At 40.1% G+C, this 13,668-nt stretch overlaps 2 protein-coding genes across 2 annotated transcripts; both read right to left on the bottom strand.

Annotated features, from left to right (window-relative positions):
- Positions 1-2,880: 2,880 nt before the first annotated feature.
- necap2 (NECAP endocytosis associated 2) lies at positions 2,881-7,569 on the bottom strand. The gene is made up of 8 exons (XM_018681384.2): positions 7,401-7,569; positions 6,086-6,186; positions 5,541-5,645; positions 5,001-5,082; positions 4,531-4,639; positions 4,281-4,425; positions 4,097-4,181; positions 2,881-3,967 (listed from the first exon to the last, which is right to left on the bottom strand). The coding sequence occupies exons 1-8, from the start codon at positions 7,493-7,495 to the stop codon at positions 3,922-3,924; spliced, it is 768 nt and encodes a 255-aa protein (XP_018536900.1). The 5' UTR covers positions 7,496-7,569; the 3' UTR covers positions 2,881-3,921.
- A 956-nt stretch (positions 7,570-8,525) lies between these two features.
- LOC108886501 (SUZ domain-containing protein 1) lies at positions 8,526-13,453 on the bottom strand. The gene is made up of 4 exons (XM_018681386.2): positions 12,979-13,453; positions 11,460-11,509; positions 11,088-11,357; positions 8,526-10,964 (listed from the first exon to the last, which is right to left on the bottom strand). Exons 1-4 carry the CDS (start codon positions 13,027-13,029, stop codon positions 10,853-10,855), a joined length of 483 nt encoding a protein of 160 aa, XP_018536902.1. The 5' UTR covers positions 13,030-13,453; the 3' UTR covers positions 8,526-10,852.
- Positions 13,454-13,668: the final 215 nt, after the last annotated feature.

Genomic DNA, 13,668 nt, shown 5'->3' on the forward strand with positions numbered 1-13,668 from the left:
TGATGATGTGTGTAAAATGTAGTGCTGACTTTCCCTGTGCTGTACAGAGCTATGAAGTAATATGTCAATAACTCTAACTCCTGTGGCAGCTGAGTGTTAAACAGATAATGAGTGAATATGACAAAATATAGCTGTAGTCGTCGTTGTAGGAGAACTTATTGTTGTCATAATGCTGTACATTAATAAATACCTAAAAGTGACCTCATATTTTCTTATAACCACAATATGATGTGTTATAAACCATTTGATAAATGTTTGAAACTGATTATAAATGCTACAGAGACTTAAACTGTTTGTCAACATGTGAATGTAAAACTATGACATTAAACAGACTTAAACATGAGGGGGTCTGCACTGCCCTGCGTAGTGTTTGGATTGTCATAGTTACAGACAAGAGGTTCATTGTGTCAATACCAGACCCCCAACCCAGCCTTAACACACACACACACACACACTTTTATTTCTGTATTTGTGAGGACCCTCACTGACATGAAACATTCCTCAGCCCTATAACCATAACCTTAACCATCACAGCTACAGCCACTGGTGTTCACTGTATGTCTAATCTCAACCCTTATCCTAGCCTTAACTTCAATACCATGCTTTGACTAACACCGGTCAAGTGCTAGACTTTGGTGTTTGTGTATATGACTGGCACTGATTTAGTGAGAGTTTTGTATCTGATGAACCACACACCTGTAAATCTCTCATCTGCATTGTTGGAGCTGCTGTTAGTTTATGAACAGGGTCACCAGATTAATCTGACGGGCCGTGAGATGATTAATCAGAGAGGAAAGAAGAAAAAAACAATGTTCTGATTCACATATCTGTTTTCAGTTTTTGTACTTTTTCTCTAAGCTCTGATTTTTAGTGAGATATTGGATCATTTGAACATTAATGAAATGAAACCACGTGAGAAGTTTGGAGAGGAAAAAGTAACTAAAGCTGTCAAATAAATGTAGTGGAGTAAAAAGTATTTCCCTCTGAAGTGTAGTGGAGTTGAAGTATAAAGTTACATAAAATGGAAATACTCAAGTAAAGTAGAAGTACGTCTAGTTGCAGTGAACTACAGTACTTGAATGAATGTAGTTTCTCTCCACTGCTGGTCAAACTGAACCCAAGTACAGCCCAAACCTTTAACTTTTCACCGCAGCTGGGATTGAACAAGCCTCCATGTTTCACTGCTGAATAAACAGTTCCTGTTTGTTGCCCACATGCAGGGTAACTACAGGCTACTGCGTCTTTGATTCATCACCAACATCCTCTTTATCCAGACACACTGGACAACACAGAAATTCATCCAAAAGGACACGCCCAAGTTTTCAAAAGTCTGTGTCAGGAGTTGGAGGAGGCGGGAGGAGGAGGAGGAGGAGGAGGAGAGAGCGGCTTGTACGTTAAACTGTGCAGCATCCGACTACATTTAACTCATGATGAATTAAGTCTTTTTATAGTTTATTTATAGGCTTATTTATAGTAACACAGACTGATAAACGCGCCGCTGTGGAGACAACAGTCTGAATATGAAGGTTTTACAGAGCGATGTATCCACTGTGTCGCTGCAGAGGAAACATCCACTTCCCTGTCTGATTTATAATCTCACCTCGAGTGATCGGTCTGATGAGCGTCTCTCTGCCGTCCCTCCATTCCTCTGAGCGGCCTCTGAGATCACATATAGCGGCAGAAACAGTCCCCGTCCGCGGCGGTTACAGAGGTATCATCAGCTGGTTTCAGGCGCTGTGGTCTCGTTTAGAAAATCTGCTCCACGCTTTTTCCGGGGAGGGACTTCCACCAGCCTGCAGCCTCAATCCAACGCAGTCTGTTTACATGATGGTCTGCTGTCATCATGTCATATGATCACACACGTCTGTCAGAACATTTCTAATTAAATCCAACAATAAATGTTGTTGTTGTTGTTTTTTAATCAAATCAGTTGACAACAATGAAGAAAAAAGCCAGACAGTGGTAAAAACCTATTTTCTGAGAATCTGAAACAATCTGAATTTAAGCATTTTTATGACTTTTTTTCAGTATTTTCAGTTTCATTTTTCAGTGAAACAAAACGCTAAGGTAACACAACAGTGTTTAGTTTTTAAAGTGGCACATGTTGTTATTATACAAATCTTTATTCAACAGGTGTCTGTGCAGAGGGCTTCACTTGTTGGCAATTGGATCTGAGGATCTGAGGATCATTCAAACATCCCCTCAGGGTTTTTTATTTTCTAAAGGGAAGCAACAGCTCTGAGCCCTGTCTTTGATAGTGTGATAGATAAATGGAAGTTTACCTGATATAAATAAAGTGGTAAGGTTTATAAAACAATGTGTTGATTTTTCAAACTTTTGATTACAATTTAGTGTTTATGAAAACTTAATACTTTTATTAATAGACTGGTAGTGTGGTGAATAAACAGTTACTGAGTGTACTGTAGATGTAGATCACCGTTATGACTGAAAACATCTCTCCTGTTGTTTCTGCCTCCACCACTAGGGGTCCTGTAAAAGCCTGTATTACCATAGATTTTAAAATAATGTTTTATACAGCAATAAGAAACTATTTCGGTGAATCTGACTGAGTTTCTATCAACTCAAAATCTCTTAATTTAAAAAAGTTACAGTCAATCAGGTGACCTATAGATTATTGTGTTGATGACACTGAGGAGGTAACTCATAGACTGTTCAACATTGACCCCACACACTATATTATCAACAACTGTATGCAGTATCGATAGCTTTTAAAGACTCTGATGTTTGATAACATACTGCAGAAGTGAAGAGGTGAAATCTCTAACACGTGCTTCAGATTAAATCCTGTCTGTAATTCCACAGGCAGACACTGGTTACAGTTCACTGATCAACATTAAAAAAAAGAGAGAGAGAGCGAGCCAATGAAATATATAGTTTATTTACAAGAAGACATAGGTTTACATTTTATACATTTTAGATCTTTTTCAGAAAGGCACTTAATCAAATACACGATGCAAATGCAAGATTAAGGAAAATTCAATTTGGTAAAAAGGCACATTTTAAAAAGCAACAACACACGAGGAAAAGACACATGAAGGGCGTACACAAAGACAAACATGAACAAAAATATCCAAACTTTGAATGACAGACAAAATGGCAATCATGACTTTATTCCAACACCGCGATTAAAAAAATCCTGGTATTTCTTGATGAAGGCTTAAGAACCCTAATGTAAAACTAATCATCAAATATTAAAGTAGCTTCGTACGATCTCCTAAAACAAAAAAAACCTAGAAAGATAATTGTTACAAACAAAAAACAAAACACACACACCGGTATACAGCTAAACAAAACATGGATACTTCAGTTTCCCAAATGGTACAGAAAACCTTGAGATGAGTGATGCTGCTGTAATGAGATAACTGTATGAGAGCAGACGGAAAATAAATGCATGATGCTGTAACGACGAGGACCAGAGGGATACAATCAAATCTGGCTCTGGACAGATCAACAGTGAAAGGACTAGAAACTGAGAATAGAAATAAGGGAGGATTTGATTTAAGGCGATGTACAGACGATTTCACCTGGTTAGTGTGACGACGACAACCTTTCCCTTGAGCCATCAGTGTGCTCGCTTTTCTCACAGAGAGCCCCAACAGTGACGGTTTAGTGGTTACCTGACTACTAATAATCAACAGACAGATCCCACTGCAGAGCAGAGTGTGGAAAAAAAGATTGTAAAAAAGTATGTACATTGTGCTGTTTGTTCCTCCAGAGTGTGTTGGTGGGCAGGCTATAGTTTACAGACTCTTTACAGAAACAAGTGCAGTGAATGAGCCGGTCAAGTTTTTCCTAACAGTTCCTCTCTTTTAGTTTCTTTTTTTTTTCTTTCTTTCTCAGCCACAATGGTCCTGTCCGTGGAATGTGTGGAACCTGAGTGTGTGCATGTTTTCTCACGACTCAACTAAACTGCACCCATCCTGATTTGACAGCATCTTTACTGGAGCTGTGGAAGAGAGCGGGTGGAGGATGAGAGTGGTGATGGAAGAGACTCAAAAACCAGTCGTGTAAAAATAACACAGATATGACAGATGGATGAGATGGATGCTGGGGGACATTTACTAGAAGAACTTACTTGGAACCTGCAGATGTGAAATCCCCCCACACGTCAGCGCTGGGCTGGGCTGCAGGGACAGGGGAGCCGAAGTCTAAGAGGGGGGCTGTATGTGGAGAAAAAGAGTTAGAGAAAGCATGAATGGTTTTTATGTCGTGTAAAGATGTTTAAAGAACTTGATTTGTTATAAAAGCAGGATGATCACCAGTGTAAGTCTGAACAGCTGGGGCTGTCTGCTGTCCTCCAGGAGGTGGCATGATGCCTCCAGCCTTTGCTCCTGGTGGAGGTGGGAGCAGACCCCCACCCATCGGCCGCGGTTTGGCACCAGCTGCATCCTTCTTCTTGATGTTCTGTTGTCCACAGAATCATGACAGTTTATATATGTTCTACCATCATTTTCTTGTTCATTAAAATTTCATTATTATTGTCTCTCTCCATCTGTGACGTCTACTCACCCCGATGCTGATCTTAATCGTCTGTCCCTCTTTGAAGCTCAGGTCCAGTTTAGGTGCTGCGCTCTGAGTGGCTTCCAGTTTTGCGAGCTCACCTTCTTGTTTCACCCACCTTTAGACACAGAGATTGAAAACATAGTGGTTACCACTGGGTCAAGTAACACTTTAAAATGGTGCTTGGGTTGCTGCAGTAGCAGAAATAAGACATTAAAATGATTACTTATAAATGGTTCAACATTTTTATAATGCTACCACAGAGTTTAGAAATATTGTCACCTTGTTAACCGCTGACATAGTTCAACAAATATTTAACAATGAATGTTGCACTTTCCACCTTCATTTACGCATGAAAAAAGGCACAAAGATGAATCTAGAAACATGTAGCAGGTCATACAGAGAAATCATCATGTGCAGGCTGTGTGTGTAAATATACATCGGATATTAAAATGCCTGTGAAACAGAGGGCGACTCACTTAAAATGGTCTTGTAAAGCGACGTTGAAATCAAATGAGTCTCCACGATCAGCAAAACCCAGACCAATGAAAGCATGACGTCCTTCAGCCAAAGAGATAACATGTTAGGGACCTTAGTTTAATGAGTCTCACCATTATGTCACCTTTAAAATTATGGTGAGCAACGATGCAAAATGTCTTTGAATGTGCTGTTTCACTACCACCATCCAATCTAAATACTATTATCTAGACATGGAACAACATCATTACAAAGACTGACTGTAGTTTATTATATTTACAGTCTTGTTTTTTTCATTCAATTTATAAGTTTAGATTTGAATAGATTTGATTATATACTATGTTGTACTACATTGACTTTAAGAGACTTTTTGCATACTGTATTGTTTTATTCAAAGTATTTCTCATTTGAAAAGGATTTTATACAAACTAAGCTGTCTTTATTATCAGGCTTATCATATGTTTGGACCAACATGGACGGTTACATAATTTTAGGTGTGAAACTAAGATTTTATTGATATATTTCTGATGAAAGCGTCTTACCATTGCCATCTTCTATCCGGATCACAAAATACCTGCTGGAGTCTGTGACTGCTTCAACTGCACAACCTGGATACTGTTCAACCGGAGCTTGTGCAAACAGCTCTCCTGCAAAGAAAACATTTACAAATTTACACCACCGCCAGCTTGTTGACAAGCACTTTGATCACACTGTGACAAACGTGTGATACTAAATGTATTGTCTTTAAGAAAAGGAGAGATTCTCAGTCACTGGAACTGATGGTAAGAAAACTCTGAACATAGCTGAGCTGAATTTGAGACAAAATATTAGGATGAAATGTGAAAGGGCAGAAACACCCTTACATTATCTAGTCAGCTGCAGCTCTTTCATGGCTAAACTGGTGAGGATTTCTTGACATTTATCTCTTCTTCTCTTCACAGCTGCTCGAAAGTTCAAAGGAGCTGATAAAAGTCAGTGCTTTACTGATAATTCGTATCTGGTAAAAGGTTGATTGAGTTCAATGTGAAGCAGTTTGTCTCAGCTGAGAGACACAACCTCACATTTAGTTGTGAGATTTGTTCTTTACCTGTGTTTTTGTCTTCTAACTTGATGAAGGCCATCTTGCCTTTCGCAGTGATTTTCATCCTGCCACTCCATGCAGGCTCATCCAGCTTCCAATCAGCAGCGCTAGAAAAACAAGAAACACACATCTGAATATGAAAGTGGTTTGTGTAATACTGACCTGACTACTGTTTTCATGCAAGCAGCTGCAGCTTCTCACAGCAGGAGGAAGTGAAATTTCAAGTTTTTAGGAAGACGTTCACAGAAACAGTCTTTTGTTCTGCTGCCAGTAATCCTGTGGGCGACCACAACTAAAAAGATTCGGAAAGTAGCACTTATCTGCTAAATCTCTGCTTCGAGGCATCAACTGGTTCCTTAGCACAAATTCACTGGTACCAGCTTCTAAAATGTGAATTTGTGATTTGTTTCTGCAGTTTTCAGAGACAATAAACTCAAGATTTGAGGATATTTGTCTGTTGGTCTGATAAAAGAGAGAACTGGATGAGTTAACTTATGGTTTAGGGAATGATGACGGGCCTTTTTCACTGCATCATATGCACTAAACAATCATTAATTAATAAACAGAATACCTATCAGAAGTATTAATAATGCAAATTGGTGTTGGTTGCAGCCTTGTAGTACTTTTTATGAGGAAATAACACACCTTTGCCCTAGGTTTTTTGTGTTTATTACTTGGTACACACAAATAAATGTTATTTCATAAATTGTACAACTTTATAACAAATAAGAACAATGTAAACTACAATAATTTGACAGAAAGTCCCTCTACAAAAGAAATCTACACGATGAATGAGCCGTGAGTGTTGATACTTTTCTTCAGTGATGCAAATGTCTTAATAAATGTGATTTTAATTAAGTTAAACAAAAAATTATATGTAGGTGGCGCCTTTCATGAGTCCTGCCGTTTTAACTTCCCTAATTTTAATTAACGTTATCACCAATGTCGACGGTTTTCATGTCTTTCGCAACTAACTCAGTTTGTTCTGTTGCGTGACAGCAGGTGTGAGTTACAGGTAGGCTGTTTGTCAGTCGTGGTGTCCGGTTTCCGTCAACAGTTAAAGCGGTTAATTTGTTTGCAAACAGCGGTACGTGATAGCCACTAGCTTGTGTATCACCTGAGTCAATTTATGTGAATATGTTGTAGTTTACAGGCTGTGTGGGATATGAGAGTTGATTACTTTTAGCAAGGAAACAGAGAAAAGTAACACCCGTCTATGACAACGACGGTCTGTCCGATAATGGATCAATTTCCGTTAAATTAGCTCTGCTGACCGACACTTGTCTGTTACAAACGTTACCGCGCTCAGAGCTCATCTTACCGATATCCACGATTAGTGGCCCGCGGCGGGATCCGGTAAACATGAACCTCGGGTTTTACGCAGAGCATTGACTCGTAACTGTTGTCTTCTGCCATTTTGTCAAGTTTTGACTAACTAAAAAACCAACTTCCGACTTTTGGTGGACACCACGGGGCTGAATCAGACGACAAGATCCTACAGGAGCCGGGCTGCGGATCCAGACAGCGCCCCCTCTGGTCAGGATGGTCCGAGCACCTGAGCAGAAACATATGGACACTACAAAACCTAAAGCTGGTTTACTTCATATTGTGTCGTGTGAGGTCAACGGCCTCCATGTTTTAGTAATAATAGAATAATAACGGTGTAATACTTCAGCCTAATAGATGCTGGGTTTATTTACTGCTGTTTGCTTTTGTCTAAATTCCTGCCTCAAGTCCATAACCTGAGCTCAATCCCCAAACACTAAGCCCTTATAGACTTCTATTCATATCAACTGTTTGCAGCGTATGAATGCAGGAGGTTGCACAGGCTCTCAGTGCTTTATGAGGAATGAGAGCACTTTATAAAATCACATTACCTGGGGTTGAGGCATTTCTGTGTCCAGTGATGTGAAAGACTCATATTACACACACAGGTTAATACAGTTGAGTGTGTGCCTCTTGGTCTCTTAATTTAATAGCCCACCTTATAAATTGTCAGCATGTAGTTTGATCAAATCAGTCGAAAACAGATCATTAATCATGACTTTGTGGCACAAAAATAGACACAGTCCTTACTGCTATGTGTATGTGCCATTTTTAAAAGAGTTCTTTTTTATTATTATTATTTCGACTTCAGACTCACACTGTTGTTCTAGTTTTAACTCAACACCATTGCAGAGTTTGAAAAGGGCTTGGAAAGTCTGTGAGAAACCTGTGAGCACTTGTTGAAAGCACTAAATGTTTATGTATTTCTTTATAATGCACCTGTAATCATTTGTGTCATTGTGAGAATAATGATTCTTTAATAAATGTCTTTATATTGATCACAAACTGTTCATTTCTATCTGTATCACATTCAATAATTTAGAAATAACATGTTTTGAATTCATACAACTTTCTGCTCAAGGCCCAGGTTCCATAAAAAATAAAAACACAAACATTGAGCTCTGTTCTTAAAGTGTGTTTATTAAAGGGTATTCAAATGTCATTTGTGTTTTTCAAGTTTCAAAATAACGATGACATCAAATCAGCCTCAAACACAACAGGTGGCTGTGAATGACTGAAACAAAGCATCATGGGTAAATCACACAGGTACAGGATGGTTATTTGCTTTTAGTTATGAATTTAATATTATTATGAATCCCTTTCTTTTCAGTAATTGAACCCGACCACTGGGAGCAGGGAACTAAAGGCATGAATAGATTTCAATGACTTTCCATTAGCAAACAACAAACTCCTCTGACTTTAAGTTTTTTACTTTTTATCAGGTAGTGAGGTGGAACAGGTGGAACAAGCACAGCAGTTTTAACCATACTGATAAGCTTACTCTATGGCACATTTACTCACTGCAAGATGATTAATTTACTGTTAATTATACTATAATAATAACTCTTTACTGTGAATATTGCCAGTTTACCTGAAATTATTTGGAGGAATTATAGTGAAAGCACAGCCATGGAACACTCTACTGCACATTTACTGATGTGGTGTGGTTTTGTAGAGCTTAGTGCCTCAATTACATTGGATTTATGCAATAATAATTAACCTGACACATGTACAAAAAGCAAGATTAACCGGCACCACTCATTGGAATGTGAAACAGAGATACTTATTATTTAAGGCAAAGTGTCAAAAGGTTCAAAACTTGCTGCAGGTTAATGTTATTGTGAACCTCTCAATATACCAGTACCAGATGATGTACTCGTGACTCATCAGTATTTGATTACATTATTGATTTCATGGTTTGCAAACTTTTATTTTCAATTGGTTGCAAACAAGCAGATAATGTTGTAAAAACCCTGGTGTAAAAAAGATAAAACACACCACAGAAGACATTTATCACAACCAGGCAGTGGAATCTGAACACTGATTAAAAGATGAGATTTCCATTATTATTTTTTATATCATTTTTGTAGTTCAGTTTACCCTGACAGAATATTTGCCAACAGGAAGCATGTCCTCCTTCACACTGGACATGAAACTGTTATTTCTGAATAATTAACAAACATCATTTTAAATAGCACACAGTCAATCCACAGACTGCAATGGTGCATAAACAGATAAGTTGCAGTTGGCTGTAAGAGAAGTTCCAACTTAGCTATGCTGATAAGAAGCAGCGAGACAACACAAACAGAGACACTGAGGCATCATTACTTCAGATTTTCAATTCATGGATAGGTCCGACTTCTTCAGATTTGATGAACTTTAATAAGAAACTACCTGTAAAGCTTCCTATGCAGGCTACATCATCTATTCTGTCACTACTGATCTCCTGGCTTAAACACACTATGTCTCAGAAAAAGAAAAAAAAACACAAAAATGAAAAAACAATGTAAACTGTTTAAAAGAAAACACAGCACAAGTAATTAGTCACGACGTAAAAACAAATGATAAACAAACAAAAAAATCCAGGGAGTAATTTCATTATTTATTGCCTGAATAATCTTAGATTTAGTGACACTCTGTCCTACCGATCTTTAATCTTTGGCCACAGGCTGTGTGCCCACCGGGCATTTCTTCAATAGCCACCAGTACTAAACAGAGGCCTGTGGACTGTGGAAAGTGCTGGTCTGGGCCACTACGGTGTCAAAACACACATTTGAGCACACGGCACTTTTACTGAAAGGCTGAATCAGTATGACTTTCTATCACCTCGCAGCTCAAGCTGCTGAACACACAGTAAAACTCTCGGCACTGTCAAGCACTTAATTTCCACTGAACCCAACAGACTGAGGCCAGCTTCCCGGTGGACACCCAGCCCATAATCCACGGTCCGTCAGTGGAAAGGCCAGCTCGTTCGTTTGCGTGTCTCCGGGGGGAATTCCCCCAGATTCACAAGCTCTCTTTATTCTCCCTGAAGAGACAGACACCTGATGCCCTGGTGCTCGGCCGGCCAATCAAGACTTAAAATCGTAGGGCACCTCATGGTACATCAAAGTATCACAGTGTGTAGGGATGTGAGGCAAAAGCCTGTTCACAGTGTGGAACAGAGGGGGTTTCAGATCTCTGGCTGATCTCTGCCAGCCCCTTGCGATGTTCCACAGAGGGGAAAGACAAGGCGAGAGGCAAAGACCATGCCAGTAAGCAGAGTAGAGAGAGAGAGGGTGGAGAAGTTCGTCACAATCCATGTTACGTCTTTGTGTTTCTAATGTCTGTCAAATATTTAGGTCATCCCACCACTCTGCTCCTCAAACCACACACAACCCCTTTTAACTGCCACCCTTCATGGCCTCACAGGGAGACAGCTGTTTCCTTGCGGCGGGCAGCTCACGTTTATCTGCAGAGTCGAAAGCCTGAGGTGCCATCTGGGCCGGTGGGCTGCCGGATCACATGATTGTTTGGACGAACTGGTTCTGATGGTTGCTGCGTGCTCAGACGAGCTGGCCTAATGACAAGGGGAGAAATGAGGAATAAATGACAGGTGTTTTCCACTGATATTCATCTACGTCATTTCTCCTCAGCTGTGACAAATGTGGATTTTGTTGTTTTTGCAACAGTAACGTCTCACCTGTCCTGGCATGGATTGTCCTGAGGTGTTTCATCTGAAGAAGCACTACCCAAAATCCTCCTCCTGGCCTCTGCATACTCTGCCTCCCTTTGGGCCAGAGACTTCATCTGCTGAGAGGGGCGAGACGAGGAGGCTGGGTTTCCCGTGGTACCGTTGTTTGTGGGGCGCTTTAAAATTCTGATTTGTGGTGGGGGCGCTGCAGGCAGAGAGTCATCCTGGATTACTATAGCAGTTTGCACAGGTGAACCACCTGAACCAAGGCTGGACTTCCTGCACAGGTCAGAGAGCGTGAGAGAAATAAAATTCTAAGAAACATATTTCATTTACACATTCATGTCATGTATTAAAGATCTGTGTTAAATGTTTGCTTACTTTGCCTCCTTATTTATCTTCAGCTTAGCTTCAAGCCTTCTCTCTATTTCCTGAGGAGAAAGACATGTTTATTGCATTTTTATTACTGTCCAACAAGTTAATCTGATTGAGCTGTGCAGCAAACATATTCATGAGGTCTGTTTTTCTAAGCTGCTGGCATGAGAGAAAACACACCTCTGAAAGATGCTGCGACACAGTTCAATCATTACAAACCAATAATCCCTCACTATGGTGAGGATCTGTTTAATCTCTGGTCACTCATGACCTACAATAGGCAATGCAGATATAGTGCTCTCAGTTATACCATATGGAGAGCCTCTCGTGGATCAAATTACATTTATTGATGATATTTGTTGTTCGTTGCGGCTATGCATCTACTTCAGCTTTTTGTTGCATATGGTATTTTAACAGATGGTAGCTTTTAGAGTTCACTGTGTTCAGTACTGGCTTAATTTTTATATTTCTTGTGTGATGACATGTGATTAATCTCTCCATGAACAGAAGCTGAAATGCATATGTTAATGTTAAGCCAATACAAAGTCGGCACAGTGAGCTTTATACACATCTCAATAAGACATCTGAGCAGGAACCAGCAAATGTTTGGCATTTTTACTTTAACAATGATTATTCAATTATCAAAACAGCTGCAGATTCATTTTCTGATTGACTAATTGTTGCAGCTCTAGTCCAAAGTACCCATACAAAATATTGTATTGATAGTAGTGGCAGTAGGATCAATGCCCATGATCACATCCTGAGCAGCTGATCATTCTTCTCAAAGCTGCAGTATCTGCTGCTGGTGTGTTTCTGCATTTGTTATTTACCATTAACAACTTGGATAATTAACTGTGAAACGTTTATTATTCGTGGTTAATTAACATATATTCCGAAGCAGTCTACTAATCATGCATTTACCTCGTAAATCAGGACATATTAATCTCCCTTACATGATAGTACTTTTGCTGATTTTAACAAATATATAATACAAATATAGAAATATTTGTAATCCTGGCTCTGGTATAACCAATGGAATTGGATCAAAACCATTTTTTAAAAGTCCAAACACATACTGGAAAACCTGTTCCTGATTATTCTCAGTAAACCTGACTTACTACAGTGTTATGGTCTTGTTGTGATTCACCTCAGTGCAGTCTGTCATTTCCGCAATGGGCGGGTCTAAACAATGGTACCATTACAGGAAAAAGTCTACTTTGTAAAAATTAAGTTTTTTGTGGTTACCCGTTCGGGTTTTAAATAATCATTTTGATGAGCAGATGAAACGACAAGAAACCAGGCTCAGTCCCACGTCGTTACGGGACAGCGAGGCCTGCAGGACTGAGCCAGAGACAGAGGCTGCTGTCTTTGATGAGAAAACAAACTGAAACAAATAAAAAATAAATATGTATTTGTATTCAAGCGCCACATACACCCAGCGTATAGCGGATACTTGCTAAGCCACGGTCGAGCTGAAATGGGGTTATACCCTGGGTTTAGCGCGACATGTGTCCGTGTTTCTCACCCCGCTGTCCGCTGCCTCTTCCCAGCTCTCTGCAACCTCCTCATCCTCCATGTTTAACAGGACTGTTGGCTGGTTACCTCTTCGGCTCCACCGGCTAACTATCTCCCATCCACGCCGAGGGCATGGGACGGAGGGTGGCGCCTGCACCGGCCGGCCTGCGGGGAGCTCGATTTAACGGGGTTTCGTGATCAGATGAGGGCTGAAGGACCGGATTCACAGACGTTTCCCCGGCCGCGTGTTAGCTTGTTAGCTTACCGCTCCACTTAGGGCTTCCCCCCCTCCGGCTGCCTGTTACTTTAAATTTGGCGTCACGTCCACCTCGGTAAATCAACCGGTCGCCGGTGTCAACCTCACTCCGCCCAGGCTTCAAAACAACCACTGTACACAATAATTTCTACCTGTCGACGGTTGTGTCAGTTGTGGTTTAACCCTTAGCTCCATTAAACGACACTGACGTTTAGCCATCTACTCGACAGTTAAAGTTAACGGAAACTTAACGTAAAATGCTGAGCGACGGTTTTCTGCTCCACTGTTGTGACGGGACACATTGTAGTTTAAAACCGACACTTAAATTTATGGAAATAAAGACACCAAATGTTTTAAATACTTTTTTAAACACCTAGACCACATTGGATCAGGTCTAGATCAAAAACCACCATATTTGGATTTGTCAAATTGTCCCAGAAAAGC

Source organism: Lates calcarifer, linkage group LG12, assembly GCF_001640805.2.
Source record: "Lates calcarifer isolate ASB-BC8 linkage group LG12, TLL_Latcal_v3, whole genome shotgun sequence".
NCBI classification, from domain to species: domain Eukaryota; kingdom Metazoa; phylum Chordata; class Actinopteri; family Centropomidae; genus Lates; species Lates calcarifer.

Coding starts and splice junctions, on each gene's coding strand:
- LOC108886501 (XM_018681386.2), bottom strand. CDS start 13,029: ATGGAGGATGAGGAGGTTGCAGAGAGCTGGGAAGAGGCAGCGGACAGC. Junction 11,358..11,459: donor AAGATAAATAAGGAGGCAAA/GTAAGCAAACAT, acceptor TGACCTGTGCAG/GAAGTCCAGCCTTGGTTCAG. Junction 10,965..11,087: donor GACAATCCATGCCAGGACAG/GTGAGACGTTAC, acceptor CCTTGTCATTAG/GCCAGCTCGTCTGAGCACGC.
- necap2 (XM_018681384.2), bottom strand. CDS start 7,495: ATGGCAGAAGACAACAGTTACGAGTCAATGCTCTGCGTAAAACCCGAG. Junction 5,646..6,085: donor GTTAGAAGACAAAAACACAG/GTAAAGAACAAA, acceptor TTTTCTTTGCAG/GAGAGCTGTTTGCACAAGCT. Junction 4,426..4,530: donor CGATTAAGATCAGCATCGGG/GTGAGTAGACGT, acceptor TGTGGACAACAG/AACATCAAGAAGAAGGATGC.